General features: G+C 42.4%; 1 protein-coding gene across 1 annotated transcript in view; it reads left to right on the top strand.

Annotated features, from left to right (window-relative positions):
- The window catches only part of FRK (fyn related Src family tyrosine kinase), a 63,121-nt gene that overhangs the window by 8,968 nt on the left and 32,409 nt on the right, over positions 1-21,744 (top strand). The window contains exon 2 of the mRNA XM_069974870.1: positions 15,351-15,472. Coding sequence (XP_069830971.1) covers positions 15,351-15,472 — 122 coding nt within the window. The remainder of the gene's footprint in view (positions 1-15,350; positions 15,473-21,744) is intronic.

Below are 21,744 nucleotides of genomic sequence, written 5' to 3'. Positions count from 1 at the left end.
GTCTCAATGAGGCCTAAAAAGAGAGGAAGATAGGGAAGGAGGAGGTGGATCAGGAGGGGGATTCATGTGTACTCATTAGTTTCCTTAAAGTGAATGTACCATCAGGCCCGGGCTGAAGCACTGGAGGCAAGCCAACCCACCCCCAGTGGGAGGAAACGCCGGCCCCTCTATTATGCGACTTCATTGATTCTAATGGATCTGCGTCATAGAGGGGCGGAGGGTTCCTGCTACTGGGGGTGAGTTGGTCTGCCTCCAGTGATGGTACTTTAAACGCTATCCAAGGTGCCCAGCATTTAGTGTATTTCTCTTCAAAGTGGCAAGAATCCGAGAGGAGTTCCTCCATTTGACAGATATGGTTTACTTCTTTAAACCATTCAGCCAAAGAAGGAGGTAAAGACGACTTCCATTTGTGAGAGATGACTGTGCGAGCGGTGGATATAAGAAGCCTAGTAGAGAGTGTTTGAGACGATGCAAGGGGCCAGAGATCATTCATAGTAGAGAATGGTTAGATGTATCTTGTATGTCAGAGTTGGTAATTTTATTTATTAATCTGTCCACTTCTGACCAGAAAGGTTGCAGGGAGGGACATTCCCACCAGATGTGGGTCATAGAACCCCCTGCTCTTCCACATCTCCAACATACATCAGTTACATTGGAGTAAATTCTAGCTAGCAAGGAGGGGACCCTATACCATCTTGAGAGTATTTTATAATTAGTCTCATGCACTTTACAGCAGTCAGATGTTTTGTAGTATAAGTAAAATTATTTGATTAGGTCTTCTGGTGAAAAAGTGAAATTTAGTTCTTTCCCCCAACTGTGGATGTAGTAAGGAGGAGATTCTTGGACGTTATTGAGTAGAATGGAGTAAGTGGAGGAGATAGGTCTCAGGTCTCAGATTGGTGGATGTTGAAGAGCATAGAGGTTTAAATGGGAGAAGATCTCTTGTTAGGCAGAGATTAGAAGCCTGTCTGTTATAGATGTCTAAGAGGAGCGAGTATTGAGATTAAAGAAGGGGTGTGGGGGATGCAGAGCCGTTCACTTCAAAAGGCAGCTCATCCAGAGGTTTAATCCCATTAGTGTTTAGGACCTTTCAGAAAGTGATGCCATGTAATTTTAGGAATCCCTAAAGCCCCTAAAGCTGGCAGCGCTCGTTTGATCCTTGTTCCCCGCTTGCTGCCAGCGCTATTACACGCGCCGGCAGCAAGCGAGTGAGAGCTGGGGGCGAGGGCGCGGAGAGGTTTTAGGGAGATTTCAGGAGATGCCGTGGGGTAAAACTTTGTAATGTCCACTTCCATGGCAACCCAAAGTTTGAAAGAGCGATTGTGGAAGCTGTCAAGGACTCGACTCAAAATCGCTGCTTTATAGTAAAGTTTACATTCTGGAAGAACAAGGAAGAACAATGTATTACTGTATCTGTACGGTTCTGCCACACTGGTAGCTGATAGAAATCCAGGAAGTGAAAAAAAATGGCCTCTGTGCCCATCCACATTGTGTCCTGCTCCTGCTGCTCTCCCACTTTAGGAGACAAATCTTCCATGTCTCTGTCTCACATTGTGTGTGTTTGCTGATGATGCAGATAGGGGGCAGGGCGTGATGTCACAGGAGGCGCGGCTGGATAATCCAATCCCCTGACTGATTCACCATCTTAGACCAGCCAGAAGCAGGTGCAGTACTAATTTTTCTGATTGTAATGGGTGGGGGCTGTGATGGTCAGCTGAGGGAAAGCATTGCATTCTGGAAAATGCTAAACCCGGAAAGACAAACACAATACAGAGCAAAAAAAACAAATGGATTTTTAGTAGTTTCAAAACTGGGATAGACAGGTAAGTAATGCGTTATGTTTCTGCAGAAGTTTCATTTTTTTTAACTTCTACTCGGAGTTCCCCATTAACTATGTTTATGCGCCCAATCCACTAAAAATCCCATCGGTCCCACTTTGAAAGGTCTTTTTTAATAGAAGTTATGATAAATGAATAATTTTCTGAGATGATAGATTTCTAAGACATTCAGGCCCGCTTCTGCCATGAGGCAGACTGAGGCTTCTGCCTCAGGCGGCAGCTCTTGGGGTCCTGCAGGGGGCGGCAGAATCTTCTCTGCTGTCATTTTAGTGAAAGCTAAAATGACAGCAGTCCCGATCTTCTAACAGTGCTGAGTGCAGTGGTGTCCCCAGGCATTAAGATCCGGGGCCAGTGCCCCGAACAGGAAGTTCACTGCCCCGAATCTTTTGCCTAGGGAATCACTGTACTGCACTCTGCACTCCGTGGCTTGGTGCCACCGGGTCCTGTGCTGAGTGCTCAGCTCCCTCCAGTCTATTCAGAGGGGGGGGGGGAGTGACGGAGGATTCAGCAGACCACCTGCTGAATGACAGTTATCTGTAGAGTATGTAGAGAGAGGGAGAGAGAGAAAGCCCCTGCGCTCCCTCTCTCTCCCCCCTCCCCCTCTCCTGTCACTGTGAGGAGAAGCTGCTCCCTTATCTGGACGCCGCGCTGAAGATGACTTCTGACCTCCCTCTCCTGCCGGGATCTCTGTGACTGCACCACTTCTGTAAGTATACAGCACACTATCACTGATATGAGGTGTAGTGTGATGTTCTGCAGCAGCTGAGGTGTAGTGGGATGTTCTGCAACGGCTGAGGTGTAGTGGGATGTTCTGCAGCAGCTGAGGTGTATGAAGAGGTTCTGCAGCAGCTGAGGTGTAGTGTGATGTTCTGCAGCAGCTGAGGTGTATGAAGAGGTTCTGCAGCAGCTGAGGTGTAGTGTGATGTTCTGCAGCAGCTGAGGTGTAGTGTGATGTTCTGCAGCAGCTGAGGTGTATGAAGAGGTTCTGCAGCAGCTGAGGTGTATAAAGAGGTTCTGCAGCAGCTGAGGTGTAGTGTGATGTTCTGCAGCAGCTGAGGTGTATGAAGAGGTTCTGCAGCAGCTGAGGTGTAGTGTGATGTTCTGCAGCAGCTGAGGTGTAGTGTGATGTTCTGCAGCAGCTGAGGTGTATGAAGAGGTTCTGCAGCAGCTGAGGTGTATGAAGAGGTTCTGCAGCAGCTGAGGTGTAGTGTGATGTTCTGCAGCAGCTGAGGTGTACGAAGAGGTTCTGCAGCAGCTGAGGTGTATGATGAGGTTCTTCAGCAGCTGAGGTGTATGATGAGGTTCTGCAGCAGCTGAGGTTTATGATGAGATTCTGCAGAACATCATAATACATAATGAGAAAATAATAAAATTACGAATAGCTGAGGTATCGACGTGAGAATACGTGAGAAAAGTTCCTACACAAATTATACTAGTATCGGGGGAGGGGGGGGGGGCGCCATTTTAATTTTCGCCTCAGGCAGCAAAAAAGCTAGAATCGGCCCTGAAGACATTGCTACTTTAATGCCCAGGTAGTTAAAGGATTTGGGATGCCATGAGAAAGGGAAATTATTTTGGATATTCTGTGGGATTGAAATTCCCAATACCTCACATTTGAACATTTTATTATTTTTTCTATTAATTATGCATTTTCTGAAGCAATTACCAACACAAGTTTAGTTTATTCTTGAGGCAGTCAAAAAACGCATGCATCTTAACAGTACAATACCTGTTTTAGTCAATAAATAATGCATTAAAAATGTGTTCAACTGCTAAGTGAGGACGGAGCCTTAGTTCTTTGACATGTAATTTTCTGGTTGTCAGACTGGTAGTCACATGACTCATCTGAACTAATAAAACATGTAGATGCATCTGAGCTGGGGCAAACAGGTGGCAATGCAGGATTACTGGGAGTGAGTGTGCTTTATTTGGGAACAACAAACTGGTTCTTTATGTTATCCATAATAGAAATGCATTGGGAAACCCAGTGCCCTCTAGCATTCTTCTTGTAAGGCTACATAACCTTAAAACAGTCATTGTGCCCAAGTTGATCCTTGTCCTTGTAGATTATGGAACAATGAAAGAATATGACCTGGTGTAATTAATGTTTTCTTTTACAGACTCCCAAATGGCAGTGGCCTCGTCCACACTACATAAATCATTCAGAAATGGTTTGACAAACATTACTTGGTCCCAAACTGTTGAGCTGTTGATCTGATCAGGCATCTGTGGGATTTCATATAAAAACACATCAGATCCATAGGTGTCCCACCTCTTAACTTATAGGGCAGTCCCATTGTAAAAAGAAGCTACTGTATACATTATTTTGTACCTCTGATGTGAGTGTGTGATATGTTATTAAAGGGTAAAAGCCCACACCCCTAATTATGAAATGACTGTCGAAAAAAAATCATTGGTCTTTCAACAATAATTCGCTAATCTTTTCGTTGAATAAAAAATCTTTCAGTCGTTCTTGAAATGTCTACCTACATTTCCCCACGTTTTAAACGACCATGTAACGATGTAACGTCCGCAAAAAAATCGTTACACTACAGATATCGTTCACGTTCCCACACGTATTATGTATTATCGTTCGCTTAAAAAAATTGTTAAGTGCTCGTTAACGAGCGGTCGTTGGAGCGAGTCTATGAACGATAATCGTTCCGTGAAATGGGGCTATTAGGGTAACGATGTCTGAAGGGATAAATCATGATGCCCGGAGCTCTGTGATATGTACTATATGTACTTTATGTGGTGTATAATATGCCATAAAAAGTTGAGTTGTATACCTTTTATCATATGATGGGTCCAATCACTGTTCATGTTAAATTTTAGCAGGGGCATAACTAGGATTCTAGGACCCTATAGCAAAAAACTGTATGCCCCACCCCCCAACATATTCACCTGGCCTGCAGTCCCCGAAGCGTCACTTTTGTGCCAGGGAGCCGGGAAATTGAGGGAACGCTGCGCCGGGCAAGGTCAGTATGTGTATGGGGGCGCTCTTGTGACTTGAGGGGCACAGCCCCCTCCACCCACAAGAGAAACCCTCAGTGCCGTGCCATGCGACGTGTTGTGAACCGCCACCATGAAGACAGACCACACTTCAGTGGGGGAGACCCACAGGTTCCATTGGTGCCTGGGCCCCTTAGCAGTTGCGTGGTCTGCCTTTATGGTAGCTATGCCACTGCCTCTAATATGTATAAGATACCTCCCTCAATATATATATATAAACCTCTCTAATATGTATATAATACCCTCATATATACCCCTTTATTATATACATATTAGTTGTATATATAAGGGTTTAAAATACATATTAGAGGAGATTGGGTTTGGAACACTTGTGCAAGCTGGTGCCTGTACCCGCAGGTCCTCGATATAGCTCCTCCGCTGTGAGACGATGTTCCTCGGGAAGGTGGTGGTTATGGTGGGGGTTTGCGGGTCGCTCTGAGATGTTGTGGTGCTGGCCGGATAAAAGGCTCCGGTGTTTGTGTCCCCCTGCGAATGTGGGCTGCTCTGAGACGCTGTGGCCAAGGGTGTAACCACTTTGACACGCTGTCTGGGGCAGGCAGCGTGTCAGAGTGTGGCTGCTCTGATGCAGCTGGTCCACTTGCAGATGCGGTTGTCAGTGATGTAGTACCATGGAAGCAGGCCATGCTTTGTCATGGGGGGCCCAGGCCCCATAGCAGTTGCATAGTTTGTCTCCATGGTAGCTATGCCACTGAATTTTAGTCAGTTTTTAAGTACTGGAGTTCCTCTCTCCCTTGTTTATTATAACCGCTACTGCATCCGAGGTGTAATACGCATGTGCATAGTGTCAATGGGACTATTGTATATTGTGGGATGCTACGTGGGCTCAAGAGTGTGATGTGTAGCTTCCCTGTGCAATAGATTACTCTTGTGATGGATAGGTGTAGCTGGACATTTTCTTTGGGTTTATTACATTCGGCAATAATGCTGATAGTGTGGGCAGGTATGCGTCCTGGCCAGGTTTGGTAATGGCTATGGATATGTGAGATAAATTGCTAGTGCGCATGGACAGAGGTGTCCATATGTTAGGTATCTACCTTTCCATGCGCACTTCTGGCTGGACACCATCGTGATCATTAGGGATTCCCCATATTAGCCCCTACATTACCCCACCTCAGTTCCTCCTGAGGAAGCTGGTTGAGGTGAAACGTGTGTGGGGATCCATCTTGTCCAGTATTTACATGATCAGGTTTGTAAGAACTCGAACCATCGGTATTTGACTCCCGCAGTCTTCCCGTTCCGTGGGGAAGATGGAGACAGCCCGAGTCCCGCCTGAAAAACAGGAATACAACCTATGGCCCAGGCTGTATTCCTGTTTTCCAAGCGGGACTCGGACTGTCTCCATTTTCCCCACGGAACGGGAAAGTTGCGGGAGTCAAATACCGATGGTTCGAGTTCGTAGGAACCTGAATATCAGTGCTGTTCGATCATCTCTAATAAGGAGGACCCAGCAACTGTAGGCATATTATAATTATATAAATTGTGTATTTGTACTCATTTTGGTAGAGTACTAGGTGTTAGTATACAGTTGTAAAACATTTCAATAGAAAATAAGTTAAAATAAATTTTCATGTAACAAGTCTGGAATTATAATATATAGTTTGGTAATCTTAGTCTATTAACATTTTCAATTATTAGCGTGAGTAAAGATTACAGTTGAAGCCGTCATATTGGTCATATTGGACACACACCCTGAGAATTCTGACATACACCCATACAGTAGTTAAATCCATGTTCATCATACAGTTGGATGGGATATATGTTGATGCAGATTACTGTAAAATAATTTAATGCTTATTCAAGTTGTTCAGCTATTTGTTTGTTTTCGATTTATTATGACTATGAAATAGTTAGTCATGTCTCCTTATAACTATCCTTTATACATTAGCATACAGGTCAGGACTGATTCTCCAAGAGAATTACATCTATATAGGAAATAAAATACAGAAAAAAAAAATTCTATACAACTATAATTCCTGTTATGCTATTTTCAAGCTACATTTTTATCACGTCTACAGGTATTTGCATGTGGTTGGTATTTTTTTTCTTTGCTTATTCATGGACTTTACATTTTTTGCCCCACTTCCTCCTTTATGTGACTGCCCCTCACTGATTACGTACACCTTTATGTAAACCTTTTCTAGCTTTAGAATGAGGAAGTACAGTTGTTTGCATACCTAGGTACATTAAATTAATGTATTGTGACTGAGATGAGCGCTATAGGCTGTATCTATGTTTTCCAGGGCTCCCTAGGGCCGCATCCAACTTCTTCAGCTCCCAGTATTCAAATGCCGAATGATTAGACTCAAGCATGCTTGAGTTAAGGCCCTATTCCACTAACAGATCTGACGACAGATTATCTGCCAAAGATTTGAAGCCAAACCCAGGAACAGACTATAAACAGAGAACAGGTCATAAAGGAAAGACTGAGATTTCTCCTCTTTTCAAATCCACTCCTGGGTTTGGCTTCAAATCTTTGGCAGATAATCTGTCGTCAGATCTGTTGGTGGAATAGGGCCTTTAGGCTCGTGTCTAATTATGACATTAAAGGTGCTTTTTTCAGTTTATGAGGGGACTCTTTGTTAATAGTAAAAAGGGGGGGGGGTCAAAATCTCAGGATTGTTGCCTATGGGCCAGGGTTGACAAATCAATAAAACGTGTCTGGCTTGATTCACAAATAATAATTTTGGTTGGTATTAAGGGGGTTGTCCAGTGTAAACTACAAATTTATGATGCTGCTGGGGACATAACTTACCATTCCCGCTCCACTGCAGCTGTCAGTTTGGGGGGTGCCCTCTGTCCACTACTGTTCTCTTCTTCAAAACGTCCGCTGATGTGCTGTTGTGACAGGAATTGGATATAATGTATAGTGCTGTCGATGCTGAGCTGGCCATTTCCTGTCAGAAGCGCTGGGTCAGCAGAAGTTGTGAAGAATACAGTGGTGGACAGTGGGTGACCCATACATTCACCTATAAAGAATGGAGGGTCTATAATTTGTATAGTAGGTATACTTCACTTATTAGAGTCAGAATCTATAAAAAAAAAAAAAAATATATATATATATATATATATATATATATATATATATATATTCGAGAAAATCACTTGGTTTGATGTATAAAAAAAAAATATTTGGGATTTTATTGCATGGAATAAGTATTTAATACTGTAGAAAAACATAACTTAATATTTGGTACAGAAACCTTTGTATGCGATTAGGTCAGATGTTTCCTGTAGTTCTTCACCAAGTTTACATACACACATACTATAGCAGGGATTTTGTCCCACACCTTCATACAGATCTTTCAGGTTTCAGGGCTGTGGCTAAGCAACGTTGGGTTTCAGGTCCCTCCAAATGATATTCTGGGGACCTTAAAATGCCTCTCACAAAGCGATTTCTTAGTTGCTATGGCTGTGTGTTTTAGATCATTGTCATGCCGGAATACCTAGCCACGCCTCTTAATTCTATTAATTTGTCTTGTGATATGTGTACAAGTTTTAGAGATGTATCTGTGATAGTGAATGTATTACAAAAAAAGGATGTTTACGCAACCTTTTGTATTAAAATATTACATAAATCAATATGTATAATATTGATTAGAAGAGAGCACATATTTCCTAGTGGGTCCTACAAATATTTTAGAGGCGCTATTAACCCCTTCCCACATATAGACATGCTGAAACAACCATTTTAATCCCCACGTTTCGGCATATCGATGGATGAAGCATCCACAACAGGTCCTGTCTTTCAATCATAGCCGGGCAGCTGCCACAACTATTGGGGCCGGAATCACGTTCTGATCCCAATAGTTATCCCTTTACATGCTGCGGTCAGTGTGTGCAATGTCATGAAAAAAAAAATCCCATAATCGCTTAGATAAGTTAAAGCACAAATGAGCTATAACCACATAAAGTGAGACACTCGTCCTTAAAGGGGTAGTGCGGCGCGCAGCAATTATTCACAGAATAACACACATTACAAAGTTATACAACTTTGTTATGTATGTTATGTCTGTGAATTGCCCCCTTCCCGTGTCCCCCCACCCCCGCACGTGTACCCGGAAGTGTGGTGCACTATACATACCTGATCCGTGTCGACCGACTATCGTCCGCCGTGGGGACGGGCTGCGGATGACTGAGTAGGTGAGTGGGACCTGTGGCAATGCACGCATCCTCCTAGCGTCCATATATATATATCATATACTTTTGGTGACGTCACCTGCATATGTTGCTCATTGAGCAACTGTAACTTAATATAAGATTTTACCTGTGTACATCTATATATTTTTTGCTGCTATTTACAATTGTTTACACCGTGGAGGTTGCCTGTATTGCCACAGTTAATTTAGCCCTTATTTATCTTCATGCATGTGCAATATATGATTTCATAAAACATCTTTTCATGTCCCCTCACTAATGTATGTATTTGGTTCTGTTTCAATTCCTTCATATTTATGTCATTTTTAATGAGAAATATTGGAATAAAGATTACAATTATATTTATCTATGACTGTCCTGCATTTTTTGTGATCCCTTGTGGATCCTTGTTTTGGTTCTGTAGTAATTTGGGTTGGACTTGCAGGCCATCTAAAGTGCGTTGGGGTTTCCTGACTCTCCCATGACAGCAGATGAATACTGAGAGTAAGATTGGAAAAGTGGGTATTGGCATGCCTGATCCTCAGGGTAGATCACTTCTCCAAGCCACATATGCAATGTATAGCAGGGTTAAAAGCTGTCTTTGGGACACACATTTGGCTGAAAACTATCTGTGGTGTACAACATCTATGATTTAAAATTTACCCAGTTTTTAAATTGCATGTAGTGGTGTAGTAGTGTTAATCTCTATGTAATTGCTGTTTATTTGGAATGCAAGAACTGTTATATAAGTGTATGCGCACACTACAGAATCCCGGTGGAACACCTGTCACCTTGCACCAGCTTGCACCGGCTTGCGGACTCTGGCAGCCACACGCATCTCTGCTGCTCCCATAGGCTTCATTCTGTGGTTTGCCAGATTCTGCCGTTCGCCCGAAGAATGAACCCTCATTCTTTGGGAGGACGGTGTAATCTTGCAAACCATAGAATGGAGTCTATTGGAGCAGCGGAGATGCGCGTGGCCAACACTGAGCGGGTGCGAGTTGCGGAATCTGCAAGTGGTGTTCAGTCGTCATTCCGTAGTGTGACTCAGAAAACTTGTTGTGTAACAAAAAAAAAAGAATGTTTCTTTTCAGTTATGTGACACATCTATCACATGACAAATACTGTACAATGTAATAATTGTTACGGGAAGATAACCTAGCCATCTACAGTACAAGAGCTGCGATAAAGGCTTTTCTGTACATTTGTAGATACGGAATATTTAAGAGAATACTGTGATATACAAGTCAATTGTTTTGATTGGTTGGTATTGGATATGAGAGCAACTAGAGTATGCTCGATGCATGCTGCCAGCTGCCAGCTGCCATAGGCTGTATCTACGTTTTCCAGGACTTGTTCTTCAGCACCTGGTGATCAAATGCAGAGGCTTCTGGGTACAGACGGACTCAAGCATACTCGAATTGCGCTCATCTCTAGTGGGTACCCCTATTGATTAAAAAAATAGGGTGGTATAAGTGCACAGTAGTGCACTTCACTTCATGGCTTGGAGCAATCTCCATCTAGGAAGCTCCATTATAAGTCTATAGGGCTGCCTGGATTAAGTTGATTGACAATGGTGAATTGCAGCATGCTTCCGCTTGGTCTCCTGATTGGTGGAGGTTTCAGCAATGAGACCCCCATCGATCAAAACGTCTGTCATGTTCCAGTCAATTTTTCTTTATTATGGGTATTCTTTATGTGCCTAAAAAGTGTATGAAGAGTGAGCACAATATGAGTTGTTTTGCGCAACTCTTTTTATGATCAAAGAGATCAGCTGAGTAAATAGCATACAATTTAGAGTAAATGACACACAAAGCTTTACCTGTTATACACAGACCCAGCATTGTTTTACTTATTTAAAAATATAAGTGCATGAATGCGTCTTTAAAACCTGCTTGTCTGCTTCTAAAAATGGCTTCTACCTTAGAATGTAGTACAAGAAGGAAATAAAAGAAGAATTTGTTCTGCATTCCTTCACTCCAATGGAAACAGAACAATACAGAAGTCATTGATCAACCAGGGGTTTTGTCTGCCAATGACTTATTGAAAATGATTGAACTAATGACCATTATATAATGTCTCCAAGGTGGTAAGTGAGGAATAATAAAACCTGATGAATCTGCACCACATTTAAGGTCCTCATGTAAACAGACAATTTTTGTCGCATCAGGTGTGCTTTGCAAGCTGTTTAATATTTTTAATCAAACATTTGAGGTACATTTATCCAGATGCGCTCCTGGTGTACGGCACAAAAAAGGAGCAGATTTCGCCTGATGAGTATAATTTCTATAGTAGAAACATAGAAGATTGTCAGCAGAAAACGACCACTGGGTCCATCTAGTCTGCCCTTTTAGTATTTCCTTTCTTATTATCTTAGGATAGATATGTTTATCCCAGGCAGGTTTACATTCTTTTATTGTAGATTTACGAACCTTATCTGCTGGAAGTTTGTTTCAAGTATCTATTACTCTTTCAATAAAGTAATATTTTCTCCTGTTGCCTCTGATCTTTCTTTGTCCTCTTGTTCTTGAGTTCAGCCTTTTTCTAAAAACACTCCCCTCCTGAACCTTATTTAGTCCTTTACTTTCTTAAAGATTTCAATCATGTCCCCCCTTTTCTCTTCTTTTCCTCCTTCACTTGTGCAGCCGATTCAGCTGCACAGGGGCCCAGGCCAACAGAGGGGCTCACCAGACTCGGACTCTGGGCTTCAGGCTTGTGGGCCCCGCCACATTGGTGATATGTACTGTCCATCCACCCATGTACCTTGTCTCAGATGTTCGACACCCACCGATCCTAGGCATGAATATTTATTTCCCGAATGAATTCAGACTAGCTACAAAAGATTTCTTTGCCAGCCTCTAATAGTGATCTCTGGCCTGACCCGCCCCACGCATTGCCTGCCGCACATACCACACTCATTCATTGGATATGTGAGCTACGGTTGGCTGCAGTGGCGCCACACTACTGCCCTGCCTTGGGACACGCGCAGCAGTGACATCACCTGGCGGTTGTATATTGGCGATCATGGCATCTTGATGACCTGGACATAGAGAGGTACATGAAAGCCGCCTCCTACATATCCATATGTCTTTTATATAAAGGCATGTGAATCATATAATATTGTGACATGCTCCTTCATACACAGTGTTATAGAGGGGTTAAATCACCACTGGGGGGTTAGGTGGGGTATTGTGTGTGGGGATGGAGGGCAGGTGTGTTAGTGGGTGTGGGGATGGAGGGCAGGTGTGTTAGTGGGTGTGGGGATGGGGGCAGGAGGGGTAGTGTGTGTGGGGATGGGAGCAAGTAGGGTAGTGTGTGGGGATGGGGGGCAGGTGGGGTAGTGTGTGTGGGGATGGGGGCAGGGGAGGTAGTGTGTGTGGTAATGGGGGCAGGAGGGGTAGTGTATGTGGGGATGGGGGGCAGGTGTGATAGTATGTGTGGGAATGGGAGTGCAGGAGGGGTAGTTGTGTGGGGATGGGGGCAGGTGGGGTAGTGGAGAACGGGGGAGCCCAGGCAAATTTTTTGCACAGAGGCCCTATGCAGTCTGTGTCTGCCCTTGCTCTGGAGGTACACTTTAAGCATTGTTTCTTCAGTCAACGGAGTAGCAGATGCTTTGTGAGGATTGCTGTCATACATTTCTTTCCAGTGGCTACTTGCTTGAATTGAAGTGGCTCAGCATTGACTTGTACCAAGTGTTGCAGAAGATGTGGAAAGGATTTGGTCAGTTTCGGTGGTCCAGTGGCATCTGTGTAGAATCTGTCAGTTGCGTGCAAAGACACGGAGATGCAAACCCCAGCAGTTAGGTCAAAGTAAGGTATAAGAAAAGGACTATATTCTTTGTTGAGACCGTTTGTAAAGTTATTAGAATGCTCCTATTTTCTTGTACAACTAAATATTCAGACGGGCAGTGCTGCATCACAGCAGCACGACTCCCCCGAGTGCTTTCTCTAACTAATGTACAGGTATATATACAGGTTTATTAATGGCCCTAACATAATACCAAGCTATAGTCTTTTTTATCTTACTTTGACTTAGGGCTTATTCCCACATTCTGTGCACACTCCATAAATCTGGAAGGTGTGCAATGGTACAGAGATACATGATGCCGGGAGCTATGAAACTGTTTAAATCTTCGCGGTACTTGACTGACAAAGCCGCAGTAGCCACATGGGCCGTAATCCTAGAACGTGGGAATAAGGCCTAAGTAAGCTAAGCTATGTACCTCATATAGAGCTCACAAATTCCCTGTAGCAGGGCTACCATATTAAACTTTGAAAAGCAGTGAGATGCTTGGGTTCCTGCAGGTCACCTGTTCTGTATAGGAAGTATAAATGAACATTGTTATATATTCAGGCTTAAAATTCATTATATTCAGACTGCAGATATTTAGTTCTACAAATAGTGTAACATAGTTCCTCAGCATAAAGGGCATATATCAAGAAGGGAGCTAATATGTTGGTTCCTGCAATATTATGCCAATGAGGAGCTCATGGAATATCCTGGTAGTACTATGAGTTATATATACATCTAGCTGACAGTAAGCTTATTTGGCTGTTTTAATGATTTAGACGCTGGGCTTACCTGCGGCACATATCAGGGGCCTTGTGCTCAGACAGCTCACTTTACTTTTCTGCTCTGAAGTTCCAGTAAATATGTTCAAGATGGCAAAGGTCGTCATTTTGCTAAGAGCTGTTGTTGAAGACTTCACAAGGTTTAGTGTTGAGTTTGCTGTACTGGTTGTGCTGCATCCTAGCTAGGGAGTCACACAGGTAGATCCAGGGCTGCGGGCATTACATCTCAGGTCGGTAGCTTAGTCTAAAGAGCAGAATAACTCTTGGTTCTTATAATAATCTGCATGGGTGATTTTACCAAATGTCATTCAGTTTCTTGTCTTATAGTTGGAGCTCAATCTCTGCGCATCTTTTTCTTACTGTGCCGAGACCAATGCCCCAAATAACATTACCATATAAGAGTCTCTACGTGCATTATAATGATAGAGACCAGACAAAGGTATACTGTACTGATCAGATGCCTTCAAGGGTACAATAAAGTGTCAATTCCAATGACTCACATAGTAATTTGATTTGATTTGATTACTTCTACATGTGACTCGCATTGTCGTAAATACTTCAGTTCGTAAATACTGACAGTACCTTGCAGGTTCTGTAATTTATTCTCTTTCTCCGGTTGTTTGTTTGTTTCCTTTCTGTTCACATAGCAACTTTTAGACCCAATGTATCAATAGCTCCTCTCACCCCCTATGTTATCTAGCATAATGTGACTTTAGTGAGCGGGCATAAACAACTTGTACCCATTGGGGCCTTTGTAAAAAAACAAAACAAAAAAAAACACCCCAATTCAAATAAATTTCATTGAACAGATGTCATTTAACAGAGCTTTGCTTAATTTTTACTTTTTTTTTACAGTTATGCTTTAAACCTTATCATGCAGATTCAACCCACATGCTAGTCCAAAATAGAAGAATATTACTGTATATGGAAAATGTGTAGAGCTGTATAGAGCAAATGTACAGCAAAAAAAAGCATAGCAATAGAAAGTGTTCATTGACATGTCTGCAAATAATATTTATATAGACATTCCACTGTAATGTCAAAACCCGACTATTAAAACGAGATGAGTGGCTTTATATAAACCAGGATACCGTAATACTTCTCCTGTGTCAACCACTGATTGTCAAGTAGTACTCTCTCTTTCTTCAAATAAGACAAGTACGTTGTGTAATGTGCAGTTCCATCTCAGCTGCAGCGTAACATAACACACTACAGACACTACAGACCGTAGAAGACAGTAGAGATGAGTGAATCTACAGTAGGAACGAAGCAAATCGCTTTGTTTCTATCTGATCTGCATTCTGCTTATCAGCCTGCAGGCTTTGAAGTCTGCTCTGCTCCCTGCCGCTCTGCCCTGGGTGCTGGGAAAAGATGGATCCAGTCCTGGGAAACTGGAAAAAGTTTACCAGGACTGGATCCATCTTTTCCCAGCACCTGGAACGGAGCGGAACAGACTTCAAAGGCCGCAGCCTGATGAGAATACAGATTGGAACAAAGCCATTTGCTTCGTTCCTACTGTAGATTTGCTCATCTCTAGTAGACAGGAAGCTTTCCTTGTATTCCTCAGTTAGATGTTCTGCAGCAGTTTCTGTATATATTATAAGGAATTCCACAAACTTTATAAATGTGCCTGGCCTTCGGCATATTTGTTTAATTTATAAAAGACGGTACAGTATGTCAAATGTAGCTAATGGAAGAAATTGAGTATAAGTGAGTTTCAGAATGTGGTCCAGAGATTTAATCCTTTCCACTTAGTATTAATCTTATTTTTCAGGTGGTTCTTCAATGAGATCAAGCGTTCAGAGGCGGAAAAGCAGCTGATCCTACCAGACAATCATGCCGGGGCTTTTCTTATCCGAGAAAGTGAGAGCCAAAAAGGAGATTATTCTCTTTCTGGTATGTACAGTACTTGAATATTTTATGTAGAGCTGTGTAGGTTTTATTCTTATTTATTCTAATTTATTTATTTATTTTAAGCGCCCTTGATTCCAGAGTGCTATACAAGCAATAAGGGTTTAAAACAGAAAATTACAAAATCATAAACATGTTACATGTATAAGGTTAATGGCAGATTGGTACACAGGAATAGAGGACCCTACCCTTGCTGGCTTACAATCTACAAGTTAAGGGGATGGAGACAGAAGGTAAGGATGCAGCTAGTTAAAGTGTGGTGCAGGGTTATTATAGGTAGTAGCCAATTTAGAGGTGGCATTTCAGGTTGTTTTTGAAGGTCTGGCTGGTGAGGGAGAACTGAATGTGTCGGAGTAGTGAGTTCTAGAGTATGGGGAAATCTCAGGCAAACTCTTGGAGGTGGTTGTGTAGAGGTTTGAACAAGAAGGGAGCACAAACGGAGGTCATTGGAGGAACAGAGGCTGCATGAGTGATGGTAGCAGGATAACAAGTCAGAGATATGCCGAGGGGACAGGTTGTGGATGGCCTTGTATGCCATGGTCAACAAAAAAGGGTTTCCAGATGAATGTACAATATGATAAGGCTTTGTACACTAATATTACCTGTGTACATTATAGCCTTCTTGGTGTTGCTTGCGCCATCACAAAATCCAGTGCAACATTTCTACAAGCTGTAAGTAGACACATAGCTGCCGTGCATGCACTAAGACACCACACCTCTGAATGCTCCTCCTTCTGTACATACAGCCTGTAATAGAACAGAAGAGTAGGGTGGAAATGCATCACGGCAAGCTGAATGTTTAATTAGTGCATTTAGCTGGACTGCTATCAGGGTGATCCTATAGAAAGTGGTTATCACATGCGGTAGTTTTGTACTTCATAGTGTATGTACACCAGTTTACTTCAAATTGCAGAGGATTCCCAGCAACCAAGTACAAGTACAATGCTACCACATGTACTGTATACGGTAGCCACATTATATATGTCCACCCTACGTGCACATATCAAATAGACAGTGGGCCAAAATAAAAGAGTTGGGGTCCTGCCTTCATATTTATTGAAGCTGGCATGCATGCAGCTTTTTTTACATTGTCAAAGAGACGTCCACATCACTGCTGCATGTACTGCCCCTAATGCACATACCGGTTTCCTATGGGGATAGCTAGGTTGTGGCCTAATATTCCAGCTCCTCTATGACAGGAAGCAGCCAGAGTCATGAGTGGATTAACTGTACCATGAGCCCTTGGATCTCCATAGAACTTGCCTTCATATCATATCTGTAGTTCACCTTAGGCGTTGCACTTTTATAACACCTCCAACCCATCATCCATAGTGCCCAAAATGGTAAAAAACCATCTAATACTGCCCCATTAAGTAGTTGCCCCCACACAATAGTTACCCTATTATTTCCCCAACACAGTAGGTAGTTCAATACAGTAGTAAGCCCCATAATAGTGCCCCATAAAGTAGTCAGCCCCCTTCAGTAGAGCTCCAGTAAAGTAGTGTGCCCCATATAGTAATCAGCCCCCTCAATAGTTCCCCATATATTAGTCAGCCCCTTTCAATAGTGCCCCACATACAATAGTAGACCTGCGGCCTAGAAGTGAGTTGTGATAGTAGGCGGTGCCATGTCCCATCACAGGCAGCATGATGACATCAGCACACCTTGCTTATGCCAGGTGTGCCCTGCAGAAGATTATAATTTGAGTGGACAAGGCAACCATTCAGACCGCCCATATTATAATTAGCTGCACTGTCCTATTGGCGGGCCAGCTCTAGAAAATGAATTGATTTCCTCTGCAGGGCAAAAATATTGGGCCAGAGTTTGACATGCCTGGCCTAGTTCATTAATAGCATTTCATATCTTTTGTCCAAGTAATTTCCTTTGTGCATATGGGGAAAAAAATAAATGGAATGATAATTTGTGTTTTTCTCATTACTTGGAATGTAATAAATCTTCTGTTTGTTTAAAAACTGTTTAAATAGTGATTAAACAAATCTATTTTCAAGCTGCGTTAAGATGCCAGTTTACTTTACTAATTAGCAGCAGTAAATTGCAAACCGGCAGAGTCAATGGAGATATACTACTGACTGTCTCCAACAATCTGCTAATAATAATAATATGCATCTGTAGACGAACACCTAAAATAAAAATAATAATTTATCATATAGAAAGCTTAATTTAAGTCATTAGTTTACTATCAGATTGTGTGCATCTAGAATGGAATGTTAAAAGTTTGGTTAATAGAATAAATTGCTATAACATGTGTAAATGATATAAGTGATGTAGCTATAAATTTGGTTTAATTGTATTTCCATTATTTTAAGTGGCTCTGTCACCTTTTTATTATACAGAATGTGACATCCACACCCGTTCAGACTTTTGGGCCATCTTTAGGCTGTAAGATACCGCAAAAAAGGCATGTTTGGTTATGATTTTATGCTTTTTTTTTTCTTTTTGTACACTTGTCTAAATACAGCTCTATTCCCTCTGCTGTGGTAATTGAATCTTTACCACACCCATCTCTTCCCCTGCTGAGTTTCCTCCGGCATTCTAATAGTTAACTTGGGTTTTGCTTCTGTGATTAATATCCTTTTTTGCCACTCTTGTGTCACCTGTTTCTTTTTGTTGCCTCAAATGAGCTGTGCGGCTGTGTCAGTACAATACCACAGAACCATGTTCCCACCCTGTACAAACATGTTCAGGGTGAACGGTTGTTGTTTAGCGCTACCTATGGCCGGAATTAATGATCATGATCATCAATTCTGGACGTAGGTAGCGTTAAACAATGGCCATTCGCGCAGAACAGCCATTTTTTTTACAGCATGTGAACATAGCATCAAACTGTTTTGGATCTTTTGGCATAATAATACATGATGCATGGAATTTTGATAATCTGTTCCATTTCACATCATCCGTATATACACATTATGCACAGAACATGGGAATAAGACCATAGCTGATTCTGCAGTGAAGAATACCTGCTTATGCTGAGTAGAGAGTGTTGTGGGCAGTTCCAGAACTTTTTCCAGGAAGTAAATATAGCATAAATGCTAATTTGCCCTGAGCAGTTATCATTACAGTTAGTTTCTGAATGATAAATGAACAACCTAATAAACAAGTAAGCTTATTGTTTTGTTTTTTAATCTTATATAAATTATAAAGGTGCCCAACTTTAGTGATACCCTTATTAACCCAGAACTGTTTGTTATGAACCTATGTGAATTCTGGGATATATGGGCATTATTGTACAGTGAAGTAAAGTCCAGAATACCTCTAGACCACATTTCTTTCTAGTAAACCACCTTACTTTATTTATAAGAGAGCAAAAAAAAAAAAACCCCAAAAATGCCTGTATTCAAATTCCCCGAATACAAGAATTCAAACCAATTCCTGAACTTCCCAAGCAGTAGAAGTTGTGCAAAAAGAGACTTCCCCTTTAATTATACTTGCAAAGTGGCTTGCGACAAAATATAGCCTCAAATTAGGCATAGTGTCATGAATGTGCCTGTGCTGAGTTCCGTGCGCCCTTCGGCTCGTGCTGTGCGACTGAGATGGCGCTGATACTCAGTGTTTTGTATGTGTTGTGCTGTAACCTGAACCCTGTCTGAACACTGGCCTGTTTCTATCAGGATGTTCAGCCCCACCCATCTGCTGTGTGCTCTGGCCATGTAGGAGTTACTCTGCTTCAGTTCTGTGCACAGGTGATTTAGTTGATACCAGGAGCCTTGTCCAATAGGGGCTGGGAGTTTCCCCTTATTCCCTACAAGTGTTTGGCTGAGGCTCATTCTGGTGCCGGATATTGAGCTTGTGTCAGCCTGCTTCTGCCTCTGTTTAGCTCTGTGTTTATTCTGACTATTTTGCCTTGTATTCTGACTATCCCTGCTTGCTGCCTGCCTCTGACCATATTGCCTGTTTATTGACCTTGCTTTTTGGATTGTGTTTTTGTACTGCGCTGCCCGATTGTTGTGACCCGGACTGTCGACCATTATTTATTGTGTTTTGTCTGTCTGTCTGTCTTGTCTTTGTGTCCCACCTAGCCAGTGCAGAGACCGCCGCCCAGTTGCTCGCAGCCATCTTAGGGCGGATTGTGGCAAGTAGGTAGAGGACAGTGGGCGGGGCTGAGCTTAGGGCTCACTGTCTCTGTGTGTCTGGTGTCCCCGGTTCCTGACACATAGTGAACCCCAAGGTTTTTGGTGCTGTAAAAGTTGAGTGTTTATACTAACTCGTTTTCGCCCCCAGATGAGATTGCCTAGCATCACCTTAATTTTCCTGATCCATGTGTTGCTGATCCAAACAGTAGAGGTGCCAAAACAGGAGCTGTGGCAATACGACCATATTGATGATGGTTAGCCTATCAGCCATATAAAATGTGAGCCTCTTCCAAACTAATATATGTTTTACCAGGTTTTGTTCATAGGGTTTTAAAATTTACAGACGCATATACAAAAGTAAGCTCCGGCCGTTAGACACAGCGCTGCAGGAGTAAAAGTTGTTTTTAGGACAATAACTGCATCACCTGCCATACGGACCCCAGGACAGATCTTGGATTAAAAGCAGATATCCAAAGGTACTGTACAAGCGGTTTGTGGGGGGGTTAGATTGTGGGTACAGAGTCGCTTTAATGATCCAAGGTAGGATCTTCTATGGCTCTCTAACAAAAATTAATATATTGTCTGCATAAAGCAGTATTTTGTTTAATTCCAGTTCCATTCCAAAGCCTTCTTACTCTAAGGGCTGCCTTGCCCACTCAGCCAGAGGCTCCATATGAAGTGCAAATAATAGTAGGGGATAGGGGGCAATCCTGACTGGTTCCTCTAGTCAAATTAAATTAATCTGTAAGCGTCCCATTTAGCATTAAACTTGTTGAAGATAGGTGATAAACTTATTTAACCCATCCATGAAATTTCCCCCCCCCCCCAGCCTACCCCTCTCCAGAACCTAGCAAAGAAAATCCCACTCAACCCTGTCTATCTATCATTTATTGTTAGTTTTTACAATATCAGTTAATAGAAATGTAGAGCTGATGATAGCAATCATGACACCACTCACCGGGGAGAAGGAACTGCTTCCCGATGATGGTACTGATGGAAAAGGCCCATTAAGTTCTCTGAACTCTTTTATGTGCGCTCATTAGTCTGCTATAGCAGTCGTGAGGGGCCAACCCCCAATATCTCTCTGTACCTTCTTAACCACCCTATGACATAACTGTACATTGTGGTGCAGGTAGCAGTTATATAGTAAGGAAACTTAAAAATAAGAAAGACAATGTAGACATGTATTATATCTAATTTTCAAAATTTGCCCATTTCTATTTAAATGTGCCTTTTTTTCCCATCCACCTACAGTACTCACAAAAAGTTAGGGATATTTTGCTTGCGGGTGAAATTTTTGGAAGTCTTAAAATGTTCCCGCTACAGTGATATTATATCATGATAGTAGAGCCAACAACAATGGTGGGTATTCCCCAACGAACAATGTCAATCTCTTATTAACTTGTCTTGTGCCCTATCAATTACAACTTCACAATGACTCTGTTCATACAGATGTAGCCACCTTTAACATGATCCCTGACGCGTTAAATTTCTGATTTAATGCGTCAGGGTGATGGCAAGGAAAGTCCTTTGGTGTAGTTCCAGACTTGGCCAGTAGGTGGCAGTACTACAGTTGAAATCATTTACTATATTAGTTCAGCTCTGGTGCGATCTGCGGCTGTCTCCTCTCTCTACTGCAGATACCATAAACTCTCCTAAACTGGAACCCATATTTAAATCTGTACTGTAATGACAGAACCTGGTTCTGTAATTTATTAGAATCATCATATAAGACCTTTATTGCAATGCCAGAACCTACTGGGTTCTGTCATTACAGTAAGGGAAATTAATATGCGGCAAGCTCATGATCGTTTTTGGTATCTGTAGTGGAGAGAGAGGATGGCCAGCAGATCATGGCAGATATCTCTGAGTACAGATAATGTAGTAGATGTCGCCTGCAGTCCTATGTAACACCACAGATAACACAGTGATATCTCTGAGTATACTGTATATAATGTAGTAGCTGTCACCTGCAGCCCTATGTGAGATGATAGCCCCTTTACCCCCTGTGCTGTGTGTGTCGATCAGCATGGGGCACAGGGTGCATTTTACTGAGGGAGGGGGTTCTGGGAGCAGGTGAGGGGCATAGCATGCACATAGAGGGGGAAGGGGGGGAGCAGAGGGCAAATAACATGAACTGTAGCCCCACCACATCCAGTGCTC

This window comes from Dendropsophus ebraccatus, chromosome 6, assembly GCF_027789765.1.
Source record: "Dendropsophus ebraccatus isolate aDenEbr1 chromosome 6, aDenEbr1.pat, whole genome shotgun sequence".
Taxonomy (NCBI): Eukaryota; Metazoa; Chordata; class Amphibia; order Anura; family Hylidae; genus Dendropsophus; species Dendropsophus ebraccatus.
The sequence above is the reverse complement of the archived record's forward strand: the minus strand, read 5'-3'. Positions and strand labels throughout refer to the sequence as shown.